Raw genomic sequence first — 24150 nt, forward strand, 5'->3', positions numbered from 1 at the left:
CAGACCAACACGGCTACCTACCTGTAACTCAAAATATCACGTTTTGTGTTACCAGAGACATAAATAGTGGAATTATTATTGTTGTTGTTGTTGTTGTTGTTTATTGTTATTAAAATTGGGCAGGTGTGTGCATATCTAAGTTGATCTATCAGTGCTGTGAAATTGTACAATTTAAAAGCACAAGAATAGAGCATGTATGTAATAGCCCATTCAGCTGATGGATTTCTAGCATCTATTTTTCTGTTATTGTAAATAATTGGAATTTCAACTTAGCCCTGCTTCTTATTCATAAGTTAAAGGCACATGGAGGGAAAATAATATTTCAACCAGCCCTGAGTGACTTGACTTTTTGAGGTAAATGCCTTTGCTATGTTTTCCTCAGAGGACCAGAGATATAAAATAGTTAGTACGCTGGTACCTCGGGTTAAGTACTTAAGGAAGTACTTAACCAGAGGTCCATTCCTAACCTGAAACTGTTCTTAACCTGAAGCACCACTTTAGCTAATGGGGCCTCCTGCTGCTGCTGCACCGCCGGAGCACAATTTCTGTTCTTATCCTGAAGCAAAGTTCTTAACCTGAGGTACTATTTCTGGGTTAGCGGAGTCTGTAACCTGAAGCGCATGTAACCTGAGGTACCACTACTTTGTGCTGTGGGTAGGAATCTATAAACTTTCAAGTGATATGGAATACTTAATCAAGCAGAAAGGAAACGTAGCTAAGGTCTATACAATATATTTAAAAGGTATTCTTGGGCTTTCACCACAGTCTGCAATGTTCCAGTGTTGAGTTTCTTGTGTCATGTGTGTTTCAAGTGCTAAAAGCCTCCCCAGACTGTCCATATTGCTTGCCTCAATAAGCAGTTGGTTACGAATGCAAGCAATTAATAACCATGTGTAGGTAAGAAGCAGCTTCTTTTACTCTCTGTCTAGCGAAGGTTCCTGAGCAGCTCAGAAGTGTGCATAATCTTCCACTAATGAAATTTAGACCAGTAAAAGACACATTTCCTTTTTTAAAAAAAAGATATTTATTAAGATTTTACAGAATGAAAAACAAAAAAAGAAAAATGCAAAATAAAAATAGTTAAAAAACAATTCCATCTTTCCATCACTTATTTTTCATTTGCTTGTTTCCCAGACCTCCTCACACCTCCCTTTTTGTATTCCAATTCAATTTATTAGTTCAGCAAATCCTTTCCCTCTTTGTTTATCCTAGTCTTTAATCTTAAAATATTATAACATTAGATTTTTACCTGTTAATACTCCATTTTTTCATATTCCTTATAGCGTTATAGCTAAAACCACTTAACTTTTTATCCAACATCATTCTAACATTCATTAATTTTACAATATTTCTGTAGATAGTCTTTAAATTTCTTCCAATCTTCTTCCACCGACTTCTCCCTGGTCTCGGATTCTGCCGGTCATTTCTGCCAGTTCCATATAGTCCATCACCTTCATCTGCCATTCTTCCAGGGTGGGTAGATCTTGTGTCTTCCAATACTATGCAATAAGTATTCTTGCTGCTGTCGTAGCATACATAAAGAAAGTTCTATCCTTTTTTGGCACCAATTGGCCTATGATGCCCAGGAGAAAGGCCTCTGGTTTCTTCAAGAAGGTATATTTAAATACCTTTTTCATTTCATTATATATCATCTCCCAGAAAGCCTTAATCCTTGGGCACGTCCACCAAAGGTGAAAGAATGTACCTTCAGTTTCTTTACATTTCCAACATTTGTTATCAGGCAGATGATAGATTTTTGCAAGCTTGACTGGAGTCATGTACCACCTGTATATCATTTTCATAATATTCTCTCTTAAGGCATTACATGGTCCATAACTGTTCCCAGTCAGCAAACATAATGTTATGTCCAACATCTTGTGCCCACTTAATCATAGCAGATTTCACCGTTTCATCCTGAGTATTCCATTTCAACAGCAAGTTATACATCCTTGACAAAGTCTTAGTTTTGGGATCTAGCAGTTCTGTTTCCAATTTTGATTTTTTCACCTGGAATCCAATTTTTTTGTCCAGATTGTATGCCTCCATTATTTGATAATAATGAAGCCAATCTCGCACTTTGTTTTTTAGTTTTAAAAGACACATTTCCCACTCTTTCTGACATCCAAGGCTGTGGGTGCCTTGAAATGGGGACACCAGAGGAAACCCAACACCAGAGGAAAGTAGGCTTGGGAGAACCCTGAAGTCTGTGGGAGTCAGATAATACAATAATTAGTAAAAAGAATCACAAGGATTGGGCATGCTCAATGACTGACAGTTTGAGGGGGAAATGGAGAACTGGAATGGGTGGGTGAGAGAACAGAATGGAGATGACTGAAAACCTGAGCAGGCCTTTCACACTGCAAAATATTTTGTCACAGGTCCCACATGCCCCTTCACTATGATGTGTCCCTTTGACTTATTTAGGTATGCCACATTTATTTCATTGTTTCACAATTGAGTCTTCTTCTTTCAGTATAAAATGAACTGTCTATAACTAGGAAACCTTGAAGGCCATTATCCCACGCTCAGCATAATTTTTGACCTATTTCATGGTGCAATTTATTCAAGTGGGGGAAAGCGATGTTTAAAGGCACCTTTTTGAATGAAATGCTATGTGTATCATTTAACTGAGCTTTTAATGAGATAAGTACATCATTATAAGGATGAACTGTAAACTGAGAAAGCATCATTCTTACGAGATCCTTGCGGATATGCCCTTGGGATGATTTCAGGCTGCTAGAAAATGTGGAAAAACAGGAAGATTGCACTCAGGGATGGATGTAAACCAGCGAGGGGGGTGGGAAAAACACTTTCCCCCCTTTCACAATGAGAGTAAGATGACACTTTTGGCCTCAGGCCTGTGAGACTTCAGAGATCTGGGATAGTGTAGAAGGGAATCAGGGCTGGGCTGGACTTGTGCAGCTTTGCCTCGGCTCAACAGCTTTGGATGCTCAGGCTTAACTATATCTTTGCTGCTGCTTTTCACAAAAACAGTCAATGAGCTTGTAGAAACTAAATCACAAAGTTGAATAGTTGCCTAAATGGATGAAAATGCTGTGGGTTTTCAGCTCAGAAATGTTATATCAAGGATGTTATCATAAGCTTCTCCATGGATTTGTCATATCAGTCTCTATTCATCCACCGGCTTTATTCGCCACTTCTGGCATTAGCCCCTTATTCCTGCTTTGAAAATGGTCAAAGGGGCTGGCTGGGGAGCCAGTTTTGCCTCCTGTGAACGGAAGGTGACAGAGCTCCGCGGATGGGAAGCTCTTGCTGGCTGGGGTGGGCGGGGAAGAGTCTGGATCCAACCCATGGTGTTTTGTAATGTTTCGTCCACCAGGACTGAGCGTGAGGCAATCTTCTTACCCCTTCATGTGCCCCCTGCCCCACAGATTGATGGAAGGGGAGTACGGACATAGAAATTGCTTTCTGGAGGCAATTTCAACACAAAGGTCATTTATGTACTGGATTATCATGTACTAATGGCCATAGAGCTGAGTGTTTGAAATGTGAACATATAAAATCTGAATATCTTTTGCTCTCTATACAGTGGGGGCTGTATTGTAGATGATGTAAAGCCTATGCCAGTTCTGTGTTCCTTCAGTTTCTTGTCATGCTAGGATAACATGTTATTGAATCAAAAAATATACATTATTTTAAACAGTATAGAATCTGATACTGAACTACCTTTCCCAGTCATTCAGTTAAAATTTATATTTTGCTCCAAGCTCTTTGAATTATAGGGCAGTGTAGACTGGAATTTTTTGTAGGGCCATGAGAGTGACTTCCCTCTTGGCAATATTATTATATCAGCCCGAGCTGTGATCCAGCCTGATAGTTCTTGATGATTCTTGTACAGGGAGAATTATTGGCAGCAGGGAGCTGTTTCCCCACATTCCCATGGGCCATTAGCATTAAATTTGCAAACTACATGTAAAGTGATGTGGCAGTAAAACTGCTGGCACATTTGCAAAGTTAAGCAGGGTCCAGTATGGTTTCAAACTGGATGGGAGATTTCTTCATTGCAGAGGGTTGGACTAGATGATCTTTGGGATCCCGTCAAACTCTATTATTGTAACTGGCCTTGTTGAAAATTATTCTTGTTGAAAAGTGACGTGGGGTGTTTTTTATATGCCATCTGTTAGTGAGATCATGTGAAAGCTCTGTCATCACTTACTGTTACGGCCATCAAGTGATGAAAATTACTTGTGTGAATTCATTCAAAGGATTTGGTTTCTCAGCACAACACATTGTGTGAACAAACTCTTAAATTATTTTCTCTAACAGTGTTACTACACTTGGAAACTATCGTGTTTTATTGGCTCGTGGCCAAACCCCCCCCCCCTTCACAAAAAATGACAATAAAGACTTGGAATGGTGAAAAGCCAAGCGCAGCCTTGTAAACTGTTTCAAGCGAAGTGTTGAATATAAATCTTAGTGGAACTTGATTGATCACTAGTCATTGCCATAAGAAAGCCAGGAAGGTCCATGGGGAGATCTGGGTGATACATGAATTTATCATCCGCTGTGAAATAAAAGTGACTGACAGTTACCTTCAGCCAAGGAGCTGCACTTAAAGAACATTAGTGAGACAGATTAAAATGTTATATCTTGCTGACAGTGGAAATTGATTGGAGTTGCTGGATGAAAGCAGCCAGTCCTTGTGTTATGCAAACTGTCAGATCAATCTATGCTCAATTCACTGTTTCCATTTGTGGCATGCATGGAACAGTGAATTTCCCTCATTTTAATTGTGAACTAATTTTAATGTTATGCTGCAAAGTGTTAGCAGAGAGGCCACATTTCCCTTTAAATCCCATCCTTGTTACATGTGAGAAGACCTGTGATGTGGAATTTGGAACTTGGCTACTGCCCTGTTAAATGTGCAGAAATACTGAACTAGAGGGTACTTCTGAGCATGGCTCCATACTGGTTAGTAACAACTCCTCCCCTTAAACATCTTTGAGGAATTAGGATTAGGAGAATTTCTAGATTGCATAGCCTGGGGGCAGCGCTCAGCCCTGCACCGCCCATTTCTCAAAACCAATCACTGCTGCCCGTGACCAATAGCAATTAATTGATAGAAGTTCATGCTAATTAACTACCGGTACCAATTCAGTTGAAAAGGAACACGTTTTGTGCATTAACGTGAAAAGCAGAGAGCTATGCATAGATGTTTTTCAATGGATCTTGTTAAGTGAACAAGTACTTGTTCCAACCTATCCTCCAAAAGGCGCCATATCAGTAATTTTATAAAATAGAAATAAATAAACAAGTGGTAAAATGAACACGTGTAAACGGGGGGGGGGGGGGGGCGCCCTGCATTTCTTTATTTCTTATGCAGGACCCAGAAGTTCCACTTGGTGCCAGTGACAGTTTTGAGCAAGTAATGTTTATATTTTCAAAGTGAGAGAAGATACAGCTTCTTAGTTCCAGCTTTTTTTTGTTTTTTTGCAGCAGACACAGTTCAACCTGATTAGGGCTACAATCCTGTGCATTTACCTGGGAGTAAGCTCCACTGAGTGCATTGAGATTGACGTCTGAATAAAGAAGGATGGGATAACATGATTAACTATGGTTTTCCCCATTCTACCAACAAGGCATTCCAGTGTGCCCATTGTCCCACCCCAACCTTACCATCTTCTTAGCATTCATTCTGAAGCAGAATACCAGTGAGCCTGAAAATTTACACTCTATCTTGCAATTTTTTGATTGGTCTTAAAATAAGTCATTGTTTTTACAAGGTTTCGTAGAGTGTGTTGATACTGAGTACCGTACTTTTCTGTGTATAAGACTAGGTTTTTATATTTAAAAATGATGTTCAAAATTGTGGGTCGTTTTATACATGGATGCAATCTTCCCCCATTTTCTCAGTTTGGAGACCACTAAAATAGTCTTATACATGGGGGCGTGTTATACATGGAAAAATACTGTATATCTAACCTTAATAGGCTGGGGCTTCGTTACCCACAAAGCCTCCCCACAGACATCTCATTGTTCACCCCTCTTAATAATTATAATGTTATAAACAACTATCATTGCTGCTGTGTTTGTTTGGAAAGAGATGAAACTGTACTAGGGCTTTCCTAGAAAGGCTTTAAAAATGTGTGTGCATCTCTCTCTCTCTCTCTCTCTTCTCTGTTGTTTCCCGCTAGACAGTCCTCCCAATGGAATGAGAGAAAACAAAAGGCCTTGTTTTCACCACAGCGGAGAAGCATCTGGCATTCTTAGGGCTGACTTTTCAATTTTCAAAATTGCGTTTGTAGTTTGAGGGCTGTTTGAGGGAGCACTTAAAGCCCTTCTTCTAGCCCCCTTCCTGCCCACCGCTGGGCTGATTGGTATTACTTTTTAAAAGATCAGCATAAGATTACAACAGTATTTGAGAGTGCCTTCCCCCCACTCCCAAGTGGTCCTAGTGAGTACTAGGGCCGAGTTTCGTGATTTGTGACGACCAAACGGAATGAGCACCCAAACTCAACACCTTCCTGTGCCTGACAGGGGCTTGGCCAACTTTCCCTACTTTTGCAGTGCCAGCCAGGCAGCAAAAGAAGATTTATTGAGCGCTTGATTCCCACCACCCAAAAACACACAGTTATGTTTAACCAATCTCAGGTCATTTCCAGATCGTCACTGTTTTCAGGTGGGATTCAGTCATATCCTGACAAATTCAGACACTGCAACTGAAACTGATTTGGCGCTCTTGTCAAACAATCCTTTCCCCTCAAAAGATTGGCTTGCATTTATTTATTTATTTAGAAAAGTAATGGGGAAATGCACTGGAAAGTGTGAGATTACACATTTGCTTGAAGCAGTTGTCTAATCTCCCCGCAAGCAAATCAGGACAAATGTTCATTAAATAGCCAATGTCAACTAAGCTCTAACAAGCTTGTTAAACAGAAGGAGAAAGTATTTATTCTGAATACTGGAATGATTATCATTGTCACCTTAATTCCAATTCAGATGTACAAAGCTGGACACAGATAGCCAAGCCAAGCACGACACTTTGCCATAGAGTCAGCTGCTTGCGTTTGATGCTTCCTTGGGGAAGGCGGACCTCTCCATGGCAGGCCACAGTAGAAAGCTGGTGGTGGTAGTGAGTCAAGACTGCAGGTCTGTTTGCATTAGATTGGGCTAACAGGGCTATTAGGATATAGGGAGCCCTGCTAGATGAGACCAGAGGCCCACCTAGTCCACCATCGTGATCTCAGTGGCCAACCAGATACCATCCAGAAAGCCCACAGGCACCCCTGTTTTCCTCAGTTGCTTGGCCTACTGTTAATAACTGAGAGCTATTTGGGCCCGGTGAATGGTGTGTGAAAATATTATGCTTCAGTATTGCTGAAACTAACAGATGTGGTTCTCAGCACAAGTGGATGCACCATGCAAAGGTACAATACAGTAATATTTTTCTTTAAAAACAACCACCACCAGTCAGTGGGATTTCATGCTGAGCTATCACTTTCTAATGACTTTTTCTAAAACTATGGGAACATTCTTGGTGGTGGCTCCATTTGTGGGGATTCCTCCTCCCATACGGATTACTCTAGTTCAGAAACCATCTTGCAAGGCTCTCATCATCTACTAGAAATGAATGTCTTTTTGATGATGGCCCCTATTTCATATTTCTGAACGAAGCTCACCAGAGTCATTGCAAAGGTTTGGACTAAAAGAGCCTTGGGGTCCATTCCAAATCTACAGTTCTATAATTCTGTGCTCCTTTTAAATGACCAGTGAAGATATTGCCATTTCTGCATACCTTCTCCCATCCCATTGTAGATAGTATTGATTATTTTGATTTATATTAATGTATTTTAAAATAATGGGACGCGGGTGGCGCTGTGGGTAAAACCTCAGCGCCTAGGACTTGCCTATCGTCAGGTCGGCGGTTCGAATCCCCGTGGCGGGGTGCGCTCCCGTCGTTCGGTCCCAGCGCCTGCCAACCTAGCAGTTCAAAAGCACCCCCGGGTGCAAGTAGATAATTAGGGACCGCTTACTAGCGGGAAGGTAAACGGCGTTTCCGTGTGCTGCGCTGGCTCGCCAGATGCAGCTTGTCACGCTGGCCACGTGACCCGGAAGTGTCTGCGGACAGCGCTGGCCCCTGGCCTCTTAAGTGAGATGGGCGCACAACCCCAGAGTCGGACACGACTGGCCCGTACGGGCAGGGGTACCTTTACCTTTACCTTTACTTTAAAATAATAATAATAATACCTGTAACGTGTTCATAAGAAACACAACAAGATATTTAGCAGTGACTCGCGATTGTGGTTTTCTGCCTTGGTGTATCTTTAAACATGCAGGATCTGGAAACATAATGTTGCTTTTGTTTTATATATATTAAATTTTTTATTAAATTTTCCAACATACATTTATAGTATCCAATCTAAATTTATCACATATTTTCTCTTTTAGACTTCCTTCAACCTCTCTGACAATCATCCATTATTCAAATTTTTAAATACGCATTTCCTAATTTTATATTGCATTTTATAAACCTTCACACACTTAGTTTTCATCAAAAGCTTTATTAATGAAAGCTTTTGTGTTTCAGTCTTGACAACAAAGTAAAGCAATTCACTCTGGTCAATTTTTCCCTAAGTGGAAAATGTTGTTTTCTGATACCATAGTGATAAAATCATCTAGTGTTTCTGATCATAGGACTTACTCCTTCCTATTATCTATTATTTTATTAAATTGCAATATTGAGCAGTTGAGATTACTGTTTCTGATCCAAAGGAGCCAGTAATACATCCATCTCTCTCTCTCTCTCTCTCTCTCTCTCTCTCTCTCTCTCTCTCTCTCTCTCTCTCTCTCACACACACACACACACACACACACACACACACACAGAGGTTTTTACTCCTGCTTTTGCAAGTAAGCTATATTCTCTTGAGTATAAGAAGTGGCTTTGATCTGAGAGCTGCTGCAACTAGTAAAATCTCATGGGCTTGTACCCATCTGGTGCATATGGTTCTGGTGATCAAGATCATTATGTGTATTTTCTTATTGTTGCCTATCACACTGCTCATAATCCCGAACTCTTGGTGTCATTTCAGTGTCAATAATTTAGGATAGGAATGCATGTCTTGCTGTGGGGGGAAAACCTCAATGTTGGCAAATGCCTCTCAAGAACTACAGTTATAATTAAAACTTAAATAATGCCTGAGGCCATTAACCAAAGCAGAAGGGGGTTGAGTGTTTTCCATATTGTACTGAACAGGCCTGCACAACTTGTGAAATTCGCAGCCCCCCAACCAGCCACATATCAGACTCTACATGAGCTGTCACAGTGTTCATCTTGGTGGAGCCAAAGAAATTGGAGCTCATGGAGCTGGATCGAAGTGCAGTGGTGGAAGAGTTGCTGCCTCGTCTTCCTCCGTGATGGCCGGTGGTAGCTAGAGAGAAGCGGGGTCCTCTTCGCTGGAGCTGTCTCCGCACGCAGTGGAGGTGGCCTGACGGCCACTTCCTCTCCCTCTGATGGCCTCAGCACGAAAAATAGAATAAAATAAATCAAGAAAGCTTTACATTTATTTGTTTAGACTACTTGAGTTCCAGTTTTAGAAGAAATAGAAGGCCGGGACTAGGAAGGAGTATGGCCACTAGTGTGCCTGTAACGCAATATAGAATCCAAACTTTGGAAGCTCCTGTTCAATTCCAACACATGCCCACCCCAAACCTCCAGGGTTTGGTTTGGTTTCTTTAAAAACTTATTTCTTAGCCCTTTTCAGGGGGGAACAAAAACAACAAAGACAAAAAACCTACTGCTGGAGTATTTGCTTAAAACCAAATATTAAGTAGACTTTTGAATGAACGTCTCAAGTGACTTAGTCTTATTCCAAAAGTCTCTATTTCGTTCGTGTTTGAGGTTGTTGTTTTTTTAAAGGAACTTTTAAACAAACACACATTTTTATCAGAAGATTCATAAAAATCTATCTGTCTCAGATAATTTCATTTTATAAGATCTAGATTTTCTAATGAAGGAATTTGCACTTTTTTAAGTGCAGAAATTAGGATAGAATCTTGAAAAAGTATCTGCTGCTCTTTTGGACTGCTACCATGGGGTGTTTTGTTTTTTTAGAAACATACTGGGAGTCATGGAATTCTGGTATCATTTGAAAACAGGAGGTCCTTTGTTCCTCTTGCCGTGCTGATTATAGGGAACAAGGCGGGGGGAGTTTCTGTGTGTTGCCTGGATTTTGCTGGTTAATCCCAGTTGCAGCAGGGAGTTAAGAGAAAATCATACCAGCATCTGGAAAGCCGGGAAAGCAGGAGTGAGCAGCAGTTCAACCAGCCCATCCCCAGGCAAACTGGTTTCAACCAGGAAAATGTCAAAGAAATTCAAAGAAATTATTTGCACACCACCTCAGGCAATTGAGTATTCTGTTTCCTAGTGACATTTTTCCTGGTATCAGCTCCTAAATGACTACATTCCTGAAAAATAACCCTTTCATCTGCTAGACCAAATTCTGATCTGCCAAGGGCAATGAGATTAGAAAAGAATGTAATGGAATTTGGGCATTATTCCATTTCTATGTTATTTTAAGTAGGCTGCACCATATTTGGAGGGGTTAGTAGCTCAGTGGCACAGCAGCACCTACAGAAGGACCCTGGTTTGGTCCCTGGCATCTTCAGTTCAAAGACAGGTTTTCGGTAGGGCTTCCTAGCAGGGCTGGGGGAAAGCCTAAGATTAAATAATTGCTTCCAGAATAGATTAAACCAGTGATCTAACTGAACTTCTTATTACAGATTAATAGAAAAGTAGTTTCCTGTTGAAGACATTAAGTTAGGGGAATTTCTTGATCTCGGTTCATTTGATTATGGTGAGATAATGTGACCCCATTTCCTTTCATAAAAGTGCTGAATGTGTGAAATCAAAGAAAGAAAGAATAGTGGTACCAGAGAAGAGCAGCAAAGTCAAAGGAGAGGAGAACGGCAAACTCACCCCTGAAAGAGTTTTTGTGGGTTGCCAATTAGGTGCCAGGGACCCTACTGGTTGATCTCATGGTCCATTCAACGCTTGTGATACTTTGCATGCAAATACTTTGCATTTGCCAACAATCCAGTATTTTTTTGACATAGAATGTGAGCACTTAAGAATCTCTTGGTTTTGTTTATAATGAAACAAGTTTTTATTGCTAATGGTAACGGAATTGCATTATATATGTGTGTGTGTGTGAGAGAGAGAGACAAAACTGTTGGCTAAAAGTTCCAGCAAGTGACATGTCACACCCTTCTGCCCTTTTGCCACATCCTTCTGCACAGCTTTGCTAACACTTTAATTAGCTATGTCTTTTCTTGTGCCCTCATGGCAGCTCTTTATTTATTTTGCAAAAATGCAAATGTTGGGAATGTAGAAATGTTAATATGAATGATTTGTTCGGGATGTCATATCTTTCAACAGTCCTCCACTCAGGGAATTAGTCACTCAGAAAGAGAATGAAAGAAAGGAATCTTATCCCTTAGTGTAATCGTCTTCATTACTCCCCCCCCCCCCCGCCACTCTGCCCAAATGTTACAAGTGCAGCAGGGAACGTTCAGTCAAGACTTATTTTACTTTGAGAACCGCCTTTCTCAACACACTTTAACATTCAAAAAAACAACAACAGTTGAACCATTGACCCATAGATTGCATAAACTGAATTAATAAAACAGAATAATTGTTCCATGTTTTCACACTAGTACATATCTGAAATATTTTTAGAGGTCAAATTTCAGAAATTTAAATTTTGAATTGTGTACCTAGAAAATGCTGCATACAATAATAATCTTGATAAAATGCTATGATACCCAAGCGCTTTCAATTTCTTTCCAGTCTCATGCAAAGAAATGTAATGAAATACTTGCATCCCAGACAAGTCCCCCTGCCCTGCCCTGCCCCACCCCTGGGTGGAATACTGTCCTCTTCTGATTTTAGCTCAATCAATTAATGCCAAGAAAAAGGACTTGGCTCTGCTCTCTCTCACAGTACATGCAGCTTCTGCAGTGCTTTTATAGTATCATTCCCTGGTCCGGCAGAATAATTTATACATATTTCTGGTAAAACAGTAAGTAATGCCATATATCTCTCCCACAAATTCTCTTGCCTGAGACATCTCTTCAAGGCTCCACTATTTTTTATTTTTTTTGCTAGTATAAATATATATGAATCAATCTAGGATGCAATGCTATGTGCACACTTACCTGACAGTAAGCCCTTTTGAACTCAGCAGGGCTGACTTTTCAGTAAGGAGTGGCCTGTAAAATAGAATACAAAAAATAGCAGAGAAATATGTTGACCAGTTATGCTTGTGTTCACATAGCATTCAAGACCTTATTTTAAATCTCATACATTGTAAAGGTAACAGCACCCCACAGTTGAGAAGTGGTATTCAACTAAGTTTTCAGCAGTAGACCTGCTGAAATTAATGGCTCTAATGTGCTCAGGTTCATTAATTTCAGTGGGTGTACTCTGCGTGAAACAGTTGCATGCCAGCCCAGGCTCTTATAGGATAGTTGATCACCAGAGCTTTAAGATGAGTAGTCCACAAGCCCTATGTTAACTCTGTGGGGCTGATCAAGCCTCAGTGAGTCATAGACATTTTGCCAAGGACTGGCTGCAACCTGCAACGGTTGTCTAGACTGCCTCATCTCTGGCTCACCTCTTGCTCTGCTAACGAACCACGCTTCTCTTGCACACTCTCGTTTCACAGAGCTTTTTTATTCTGGTGTTTTGGAGGAATGTTTACTTAGTTTCTAAATTGTTGTGGGTGTTCAGTCTTGGGTATGAGGTACGAAATGCAAACAAACCAACGGCCCTGAAGACTGAAGAAAGTGCTAGAAGGAAGGCAGTTTGCTATGTTAATCTGAAAATTAAGCCAAAAGGGATATGAAATGCATAAGAATCACATCTTTTATAAACTGCTCCTTGTGGAACTTTGCCTTCTCAAGGCTGTCTATTTCCATTTGGGGTTTTCCTACTCTAATGGCCCTGTTCTCAATGACAGCAGATTATATCCCATATGACACACCTTTATGGAAAGATTCCAGTTCAGTAAAGCAAATGGTGTAGAATAGACTTTCATTCAGCAGGAAGTAAGACGAGTCTTATCTCTCATATGATCCCATATTTGGAATTTCTTCTACTAATTGTTGGCCCTGGAGCACCCATCCTGTACTTTCTGGTGATAACAAGATATCTTGGGGGGTTAGTAGGTCATATTGCTGAGTCACTTTGGGTTGATTTTCATGTTGTGCAAGAGTCATGAAATGGCTTGCTGTGGCCACGATCCAAAGAAATATTCAACTCATTCCATGTGCTGGAGGGAGACGAGGGCTCTTTTATTCTCCTGCTGCAAGTTTGTAATTTGTTTTGTAGGCCTGTTTCTGAGTGCTTTAAGGACCAGGCCACAACCCTGACTGACTTTATCTCTTCCATTGAATTTAAAAGTTTGGGTTGGATTGTACTCTGAGTTGCTTTACTTTTTTTAATTGTGGAGATAATATTGAAAGTCCTCACCATCCCTTTATTTGTATGCTACATTTCCACAAAAAATATTCCAAAAGCAGTTGATTTGTCTGAAATGTGGAAACTCTGAATTATTTTAAGGGCTGCCAATAAGGCAGAACAGCTTTAGAATTTTGTTCTGGATGTTATGTACATAAGTGTGTTTGTGCCTGTGTTGGTTGGGTTGGTGTTGTTGTTTTTAAGTAAAGATTTCTTCAGCTAAACATTTGGATTAGTGAAGACATAATTGCAGCTAGGCATATTATCTTTAAAGAAAAGCCGAGAAGATGAATGACAAATACTCTGTATGAGCAATTCAGAAATATTTACGGTATGGCTTTGCTTTTGTTTGCCTTTCTTGTGGCTTAAAGATGCCATTGTGAGAAAAGAAACATGTGAGCAAAAGCTGTTGGTTTGAACATTATGTCAGAAAATATCGAGAAATTGCAAGTTGCTACACAGATGTATAGATTTAATGAGATACCACAATGCCATTTATTTATGCTAAGGACTATGACACACATGGAACTGAAGAAAAGTTTGCATTCTGAACTATTTTATATTTTTTGCATTGCCATCTGTTACTACAAGCAGAAAACTGCCATAGCAAGGAAGCCTGAAAGTTACGGGCATAAATAAATAAAATAAAATGACAATTTATTTCCATATTTTCAATGTGTGATAGCTGGTGCATGTAAGGCCTAGTCCAGCCATCTGAAGTGGTCTTGACTCAAAAGCAGGAGAAAACAGAAAACTGTAAGGTTTTCATCTGAAGATTTTGTAAGACGATACCAGATGAGTGTGAAATGTGTAACAACCCAATTTAATATTGTGCAACTCTTACTGCAACAACTGCTCTCGAAATGTTGCTACTCTACGTTCCCGTATTCTGCTGCTGATCCCTGTACCTGCTTCCCTTCACACTCTCCCTCTTGGAACACTTTTTGTTAATCAAAGTTCAAAATGGCTTGATCCTGTTTGGGGGTTATTGTGACAATATAAAGAGCAAGTGGGTTGACTTTTGGCCTACTGCTAAACCCCAGTCTGGGGACAGGCTGACAAAGAAATGGTAAATGTCACATTTAAGTTCCCAAAAGACAGAGACAGAAAGGCAAAAGGGCCATGGAAAATCTGCTGGATCACATAACTGATTGCCCCAATCCAACTCTATTTACATGTTTGGCAAGACAACTAGCTGCACCAGAATGGAGATGTGCATTTAAATATGCATTTATCAAGCCAGGTGAAAACAGAGCAGTGTGCATCGCGGGCACTGTAATTTGGATGTGCACTCTGAAGAAGGGTTAGATGGGCATCAGATCTGCCCATATCTGTTTAGTCAGGTGATACACATGACTGGGTGGGAAAGGGTGTTTATGCGTGTGGATCTCCTTCGCTGGAAAGAAATATGTACTGAATTAGGGGTTTGTGCCCCACCCCCGCTCAACTGCATGATCTTAATGATCTGACTCAGATTTGAAAACTGTGGCTTTTGAGTACCCTTTCTGATTTACCCTGGCTGTGTTACCGTAGGTACGCATTCACCTCAGCAACACTTTTGCAGGATTAGTTGTGCTGGCCGCACACAATGGAATTCTACTTTACAGTGATATCTTAGGGTGGGGACCTTTATCTACCTCCAGTAGATCAGTGTCAAAAATTGACAAGATTCCCACACGGTTTGGGAAGCTTAAGTGTAGTCCTATATCAGGACTATCCAACATGGTGTTGTTCAGATGGTGCTTGACTATGACCATTGGCCATGTTGGAGTCCAATAACGTCTGGGGGGCACCATATTGACTATCCTAGCCTATCAGATTCAGTGCTATGCAGGAGGCCAGATATATCATCACTATGATGGATATGTTGGTGGAACACCACAAATAACAACAGCAGAGCACTTTCTGTGACCGCAGCTGCAACAACTGTTGTGAAGAAAAACCCAGGCACTTTCCAGCTAGTTTTGCTTATTATTGTGTTAACTTTTTATACAGTGTATATTGTGTTACGTACCGTACTCCTTACGAATTCTTCGGGTTACAAGCTCCGTTGACCCGGAAGTAGATGCCCCTTGTTGCGAACTTTGCCCCGGGATGTGAGCGGAAGTTGAGCTCTGGCGGTGCGGCAGCAGGAGGTGCCATTAACAAAAGTGCGCCACCCGTTACGAGCGGTTTCCGGTTACGAACGGACCTCCGGAACGTATTCAGTATGTAACATGAGGTACCACTGTATTTACCATATTTTTTGCTCCATAAGACGCACTTTTTTCCTCCTAAAAAGTAAGGGGTGCGTGCATCTTATGGAGTGAATGCAGGCTGCGCAGGTGCACAGCGATCCCTCTTGCTCTTCTGGCTTCAGGGATAGCCACACAAAACCTCTTGAGCGCAGCCAGAGCGCTCCTCCCTCTTCGCTCAAGAGGCTTTGTGTTGCTTTCTTGTTTTCCTTCTCTAAAAACTAGGTGCGTCTTATGGTCGGGTGCGTCTTATAGAGCAAAAAATACGGTATGCTAAGGTTGTCAATGGATTAGAAAACAGTTTCATTGAACAAACATTTTACTTTTTAATTGACTAATCCAGAGGTTGTGGTGTGATTTTATTCTAAATTAAAAAGAAAATGAGCTGCCACTACATTGATTTGGAGCAGGCATCCCCAGCCTGCAGCCCTCCATATGTTTCGGCCATGATCCCTAGCTAAGAGGACCAGTGGTCAGGGATGATGGGAACTGTAGTCCAAAACATCTGGAGGGCCAAAGGTTGGGGATGCCTGATTTGGAGTGTTGTCCCTGTTTCCCACTACTGCATCCACCCTGGCCAACTTGTAATGGTATTAATAGTCCCTGAAAGAAGAACCTCAAGATTTCTTCCATATTTGTTTGGTGGAATTATAGATGCATTGTAATCTGTCCATGTCTTCAGGAAGCAACCACGCTTTTCCTACTGATTGTATGTAACATTTCACAACAGAAAGAAATGTCAGTGGTCTTGAAGAGTTGGCTATGTATGCTTGATTTTTAAAAAAAGACTTCATCTAATCTGTTTGATTTCAACAACTGCAGCCCGATTTCAAATATCTCATGTTTAGGAAGTGTGATTGCATTGGGCGTGCTGAAGTAGCTTAGAGGGTTTGTGGATGAAATTTAAATTCTAGACCTGTTCCAATCTGCATTCAGAATGGGATTTGGAATAGAGATTAGTTTATTGGCTCTGGGGGCAGGGATGGGCATCATTTGGAGCTTGGCAGGACAAGTCTAACTGTGAAATTCCTTGCTTTGAAAGAGGTGGAGTTTGCACACTTTTTCTGAGCTCCATATCATAGTCCGTTCACTGAAGAACAAACGTGGAACTGAGAAGGGAAAAAGATGAGCTGCTGCTTACTGGAAAGACAGTTTAGGTTGTGAATTAATAGTGAAGAATGTAGCAATGAGAAAACACAGGATTACATTTTAAGTTCTCACTAAATTGGGTTAGAACAAAAGAGTCCAACTTTAGACTACAAGTACTTAATTTCATTCTCTCACTAGATAATGCCACTCCTTGTTTATTTTGAGGACCTTCTGACTGCAAGTGTTTTTGGATGGTTCCAATTAACTAGGTTCAGAGTGCTCAGCCATTCTGCTGTGCTTTGGGAAGGGGAACCTGTGTGGCTCTCTATTGTTACTATAGTTCCCATTAGCCCAACTAGAATGGCCAGTGGTCAGGGATGATGGGAGTACGGCAATAATGAAATACATCTTAGGTCTCTAAATGTCTGTTGTGGCCTTTGCATTTATCTATGAGTTCCGTTTGAGTTTCTATATTCTATAGATTCTATATTCTATATAAGTAATAATAAATTAGACATCCCTATTTTCATTGGAGAAATGTTGGAGGGTATGAGGTAGGTCAGCCATGTCCAACAGGTAGATTGTGATCTACTAGTAGATCACTGGACGTCTGCGGTAGATCACTGGCTTCCCCCAAAGAAGCTGAACAACTGTGGCTCCCCTAAAAAAAAGCTCAACATTTTACCTCCTCCCTGAAAAAATGCAACAACTTTGACCTGAACCTCAAAAAAGGGGGTAGATCGCTGCCAGTTTTTAACTCTGTGAGTAGATCACAGTCTCTTGGGAGTTGGCCACCCCTGGTCTAGGTATAAATCCTGTCATTTTCCCCCACAGCTATCTCCTTGGCAGTTACAGTACCACCTTTACAGCTTTGTCTCAAATCAGATCCCTATCTGTCAGTAATTGGGTCTGGGTTTTAATACTACCAGCTCCACAAACAAATTTGCCTCTTAATATGTCCTCCAGAACATTCCCAAAAGAACAGTGTTCAGTGAGTTTATTGAAATCAGGCCTATTCTCTTTCTGCTATGGAATTTGAAGCATTCCACAATTGTACTTGGCTTTGGACAACAGTTTTCAGACAAGAACTTTTGCACCTCTGCCAAACTTTTATCCCCTGGCTATTGTGGCTGCAATAAACTTCTCAAAGGGGAATATGTTTTCCTGCCACATACACTGAGAAGTATGGCTCTTTGCTTGTCTCCATCAATGATTTCATTAGCCAGAAAATGATGGCCCCATCTCCCCATTGCTGCCATTCCCAGTCTCTGGATTAAATTCCTTGTTTTTTCCATAGGATGACACGGTCAGATTTTCTCACTGCCATCATTAATTTTATTCCAAAGAAGGCAGAGTTTACTCACTTTTGCAGGCCCCAGATCACAGGTTATTTGTTAAAGAGCCAGCAAGCACATAACTGAATAGGAAAATGGAGGAAACCACAAGAAGAGTCTGAGAGTGGGGTCTTTAACACGAATCAAATATTGGAAAGACTAACCCTATCATTTCCCTGTTAGTAATTTTGTTGTTGTTGTTTAGTCATTTAGTCATGTCCGACTCTTTGTGACCCCATGGACCAGAGCACGCCAGGCACTTCTGTCTTCCACTGCCTCCCACAGTTTGGTCAAACTCATGCTGGCAGCTTCAAGAACACTGTCCAACCATCTTGTCCTCTGTCATCCTCTTCTCCTTGTGTCCTCAATCTTTCCCAACATCAGGATCTTTTCCAGGGAGTCTTCTCTTCTCGTGAGGTGTTAGTAATTTTAGACAACTTTTTAGGGCTGGCAAGAGTGTCTACGGATAGGATGCTCAGTCCGTTGGCAGTTCTACTCCTAACTGATGGACCAATCACAATGGATAGTATTGGATAATTGCTGTTTTATTTGATGGCAGTGCTTCTCAACCCAAATGCTATGGCTGCCAAGCGGGGGCCACTGTCAGGTGGGCCTCAGTGCCACAGCCTGCCCAGTGCAGCCTCCACTTGCCCACACCACACACTAGCCGTGCCATAGCATTTTGGCTGGAAGAAAGCCAGGACCAGAAATCCCTTGCATGCTGAGTAGAGGTGGCCAGGAGGCAGATAAGTTTTGTGGCGAGTGGAAGCAAGGGTGGTGTTGGAGGAAATTAGAAAGTAAGATAAAAGGTTAATATTCATTGTTAAAATAAATAGATAGCTAGGCAAGGAATAGAAAGGAAGGTGATAAGAGGGAAAAGCTGTTACAGGGAAGAGGAATGCATAGAAGGGCCAGTTATGTCACACTCTGCTGCCACCTGCCACCATTTTGTGACTGGCTCTGCGGCTGCCCTACAACACCCATTTGCGACTGGTGGGCCTCAGTAATGTTCAGGTGTCCTGGAGGTAGAGAGTTTGAGAGCACCTCCCTCATGAGATTTGTACTGTGGGTTTCTGCAAAGTACCACATGCAGAGGCTGGACAACTGTTATCTGTTAGGGATGCTCTAGCCTGGATTTTCTACCTCTAGCAAGGGATCAGACTGGATGTCCAGGCATAGGCGAACTCGGCCCTCCAGATGTTTTGGGACTACAACTCCCTTCATCCCTGACCACCGGTCCTGTTAGCTAGGGATGATGGGAGTTGTAGTCCCAAAACAGCTGGAGGGCCGAGTTCGCCTATGCCTGCTCTATGGTTATGAGGTTCAGTCATGTTTGTAGTGGCTTTTAACATCCACGTGCAGCCACTGAGAGCAAGTTGTCCTGAGTTTTAGACTGAACTTTTATGTTATTGGTAAATTCTGTTTTTCATTTACATTAGACTCAGGAGCAGCACTTCTCTGAATAAGTGCCTGAATTCTGTTATGGGATGAATGAAAATTAAAAACGTGACCTTGTTACCCTGTTTAGCATCATGAATGTTTCACCTGGTTGTTCACACAACACTCTAACCCAAAATTTAGTTGAGTGAGGCAGCACAAATGCAGCATCATACTTTTATTTGTCTGCAGTCCTTAACATAGTTCAAAGCTTGCTCATGACGAGATTCACATAATAACAAAAAATGTCATAAACAATAAATAAAACACAACAAAAAGTGCACAACAAAACTGAAACATTTCCACATAAATCATAAGATATAAAAATACAAAAAGTATCAGTAACAGCAACCCCCTATCCCCAACCCAAGAGTCTGTTCAGCAGCCTCAGCTTTTGTAGTTTTGAGTCATTAAGGACCCTCCCAGACCAGGTGGGAAAAGGCCGGCCATACCTTCCAGAACTTACAGATAAGAAAGGTCTGGGCCCCTGGCGAGAAACTTCCAGCCCCTTTACTTATCCCTTGCTCATTCTTGCTGCTGCCCCAAGCTAAGCCAAGCCAAGTCAAACTCTGAACTATGACTTAAGCCAAGGTTTGTTCTTTGTTACAGCTCATCATTAAAAACAAGTGTGGGGCGGGGGCTGCATGCACACTATACATGTAAAGCACTTTGCTTCCCCAAATAATCCTGGGAACTGTGGTTACCTCTCACAAAGCTACCATTCTCAGCACCCTTAACTACAGTTCCTAGGATGCTTTGGGGGAAGTCATATGCTTTAAATGCTTGGTGTGTATGCAGTCTGGGTTTGGACAACACTCTAAGACAAACTGTGGCTTTGCTTAAGCAAAGCGGCAGCAGAAAGGACCCCGGCAGCACCTCTCCTTGAGCCTGCATGTTCACCCAGTCCCAGTAGGTGTGAACCAGGCCATTGTGTGGCCTTGGGTTAGTCACGGTCTCACACCTCCTCCTCCTCCTCCTCCTTCCTCTTCTTCTTCTTCTTCCTCTTCTTCAACCAAACAGGGTCAACCAGATAATAATGAGTGCAACAAAATTCACATGTTTAGGAAGTCAATCCCATTGAGTTCAACGGGGCTTACTTCCAGGTAAGCATTGATAGAATTGTATCCTGAATGTAAAGACTATAACTCTGGTCTTGATCCAGCCACAGTTGAGCACAGTGACTTCCCAGTGATTCAGAAGATGCTAAAATTCCCCCCATTACCACCAAATGACCCCCAAAGTGCTTAGTAGCTGTATCTCAAATAAATAAGACCCTCGTCTCTCTCTCTTTCTCTGTGTGTGTGCCTGTGTGTGTATGAAGTAATGCTAAGGCAGAGGGAATTCCCTAAGCAGCAGGGCTACTTGTCAAGAGCTGAGGAGATCCCTGCTGTAGCAGCATTTCCCTCCTTGGAGACCTGCAATTCTTCTCTTAGTCCCAGATGGAGAGGAAATCTTCACACAGCAACAAGCTCTAATGGCAGGTTCCTGACAATGGTAAGGACTGAGAAAGGGGAGGATGGACATTTTTAAAACTGTGTGCACAACTTTGCTTAGTGACCAAGGTGATTTGCAGTGGAGCATGAGACCTGGCAGTTTTTATTCCTCAAGCGTGTGGGAGTCTTACAATGCACTGCGTTCAAACAATCTGCGTGTGTGAAAGGCTGTACTTCAAAGCTAACTGGCAATCTTTTGTTTTGCTGGTTTTTACAAGCGGATCCAACTGGATTCTCGCCAGGGTTCAGAAGGGAGCGCTTAATATCACAGGTGAAGTCAAGATGCTGCTGCTAATACACTTTTCATGTCAGCTCTCTTGTCAGCAGGGCTTCCTCTTCTGAAAATCAAACCTTTTGTTATTTAAGGAAGGAGTCAGATGCCCCCACCCCAACCTCATTTCTTAAATAACAAAAAGTTTGGGAACAACGTTGGGAGCAAAATACAGATGTATGTTCCCAAGAAAAATATGCATTTGCTTGCCTTCTCACTAGGCACACAATTCTTTGCTTAGTTAGGTAATCTGTCCTTAGTTAGTTAAATAAATAATTAACTTTTAGGGATAAACACTTTTGGTGCAAAAGGCTTTAAGGGTCCAACAGCCCCTCTCCTACACCTGCATCTTGTTTTTATTTATTGGGGCAGCTGGGGTGGGGCTGGGGAAGCTTCTCTAATAGTTCAAGTCCAGTACAGGAAGAGAGTTCAGCTTTGAGTGATGCTACATATTTCCTATGGGAGGGGCCGCCATGTGCTTTGGGTGCAGCAGGTTCACTTAAAAGAGGTTCAGAAAGGCTTTTCTGTCTGAAACCTTGTAGTCATGCCTCTGTCATCTATTGGCCACTGCTAGCCAGAGTAGACACTTTGGGGCTAGCTGGACCAATGATCTGGCCCCATATAAGGCAGCTTCCTATGTGGTCAAGGAGAGCCTTCACACAATTACTGTCGCAGGCAGCACAGCACTGGGGCAGGAGCTACCAATGGGTGGGAGAGCGCTTGCTGGTCCTGTCTAGCTCCTGTGTCTAGTTGGCCAATTCAAACACTGGAGCAGAGGGGTCTTGTAATTCTGAATTGCTCAGAGCCTTGACATGCCTTGATGACATCTTGCTGACCATAAGTTTGACTGCTATGGGATAGAGACTTATCAGCATTGTTCTTTGTTAAGCAGTATGTACACAGATGGTGCTGAAATTCTTTTTTTATTTGTGTATTTATTACATTTCCATTCTGCCCTTCATCTCAGGATAATAATAGCTAACAACGAGTATTAACATTATGTAGCAACAACTGCTTCTTGGGGGCCTGCTGTGTCAGTTCTTGACTTGCTTACATGACTATGCACACCATGTGTTCCACATTTGCTGATTTGCATTTCTGTTTCTTGATTGGTTGGGCCATTATAGCAGATCAGCAAACTTTCAAGTTAAACAAAGGTTGCAGGAAATGGAAGATGTCCTGTGAACCTTTTTGAAATTAGTCTTTAAAACTAACACAGCAGTATTGTTGCTCTTTATTACAGTCGCTAATGAAACAAAAGTTTATTTTCTTAATGTGCTATTTATTTATTCGCAGCAAATTCCATAAAGCTAGAAATGCAAAGTGATGATGAGGAGTCTGACAGGAAGCCCCTGAGGCGGGAAGATGGGATCAGGGGTCATAATGAAGGGAGCAGCTTGGAAGAGCCCCTTACTGAGAACCACGAGATGGTGGAGAACAGAAAAATTCAGGAGCTGTCAGGCGAGGGAGGAATCCGGCTTCCGAATGGTAAACTGAAATGTGACGTCTGTGGCATGGTTTGCATTGGGCCCAATGTGCTTATGGTACATAAAAGGAGTCACACTGGTAAGCAGCTGAAAGAAAACGTGATGACTGCCTTTGGCATCTGATGTTGATGTTACCTGACATCTGTTCTCTTGCATTTCTTGATTCACCAATGATAATCAAGTGCAGTAAGGAATATATTCAAAAATCCTTTCAAAATATGTCAGTCTGTTGACTAATTGGGGAGAATGTTAATAGCACAGATTTCTAGACTTACCTACTTCACAGTAATGAATGCATTTGAGAGAAAAAAGTTCCCCTGCCAAGTGTCCTTCACTGTGAAGGGACGTCCTAAGCCAGCTCTTTAAAAGTTGACCTCCCTTTTTTCAGTAGCTTTACAAAGCCCTCGCCTCCTGTTTCTCAAGTCATTTAGCTCACACCAAAGTGTAAGTAAGAGTATTTGCTAAAATCAGGACATCTCTCACATGGCAAAGTGACTGGCCTTCATATTGGCTAGGTCTTTCAGTAGCTATCAGCCATGATACCAACTATTAGTTTCCATGTTTGGAGGTGTCTGAATACACTGGAGAACCCAGTGGATGGCTTGAAATTATGTTGGACTCAACAATTCATATTTGTGAAAAGCCTACTAGAAACGAAAATTGTACATTGGCCAGAGAGCACCTGCTTGCCTCTGTTGTTTTTCCCATTTTGTTTGACTAAAGCCTTTTGTAAGCCCACCCCCTCCCCAAACTTCCAGGGAAGTAGCATGACTATGCCTGCTTCCTAGATCACATAAACATGCCCGGCACCATCAATATCAGCTTCTAGGGGCCAGCGAAGACATTCCTGTTCACCCAGGCACTTGGCTCTTATTTAGGGTAGCCTAGCCAGGATTGCTGTTCATCTTTTAGTAGGGTAGGGTAGGATCTGTCCTTTTTGTTTTATTGAAGGATGAGCACTTTAAGTCAATAGTATTATTTTATATTTCTGCTGTATTTAAAATTTTGTATTATGTATGCTTTTGTAATTGTAAGTCACCTCGAGACATTTGCTGCAGTAAGCGAGGAGAAAATGCAATGAATAATGAGACTATTAAGTGTGGAGCCCTAAGGAATAAGGTCGGTCATGAAATACCTCTCACTGGTGTCAAAGGCCAGGGTAAAGAGGTGTGTTTTCAGCATATATGAAAGCTGTATGATGAAGGTGCCAGGTGTGCTTCTTTGGGGAAAGAATTCCACAGCTTAGGGGCTGGCACAGCAAATGCCACTCCTGAATCACCAAGGGCTGTTGAACTCCCAAGAGAGCCCCCTTCTAAATGCATGCT

At 41.7% G+C, this 24150-nt stretch overlaps 1 protein-coding gene across 9 annotated transcripts in view; it reads left to right on the plus strand.

The window, feature by feature from the left end:
• The window catches only part of IKZF2 (IKAROS family zinc finger 2), a 107714-nt gene that overhangs the window by 37324 nt on the left and 46240 nt on the right, over positions 1–24150 (plus strand). For 5 of the 9 annotated variants that reach the window (XM_077919355.1, XM_077919382.1, XM_077919352.1 and 2 more), the window contains exon 4: positions 22635–22904. The exons of 1 other annotated variant lie outside the window; for it this stretch is intronic. In XM_077919355.1, the coding sequence (XP_077775481.1) occupies positions 22635–22904 (270 nt within the window). Of the gene's footprint in view, positions 1–20934; positions 21069–22634; positions 22905–24150 lie in introns of those variants that run through there. 3 more of the 9 variants (XM_077919367.1, XM_077919375.1, XM_077919372.1) reach the window with 2 other exon arrangements.

Source organism: Podarcis muralis, chromosome 1, assembly GCF_964188315.1.
Source record: "Podarcis muralis chromosome 1, rPodMur119.hap1.1, whole genome shotgun sequence".
Lineage (NCBI taxonomy): Eukaryota > Metazoa > Chordata > Lepidosauria > Squamata > Lacertidae > Podarcis > Podarcis muralis.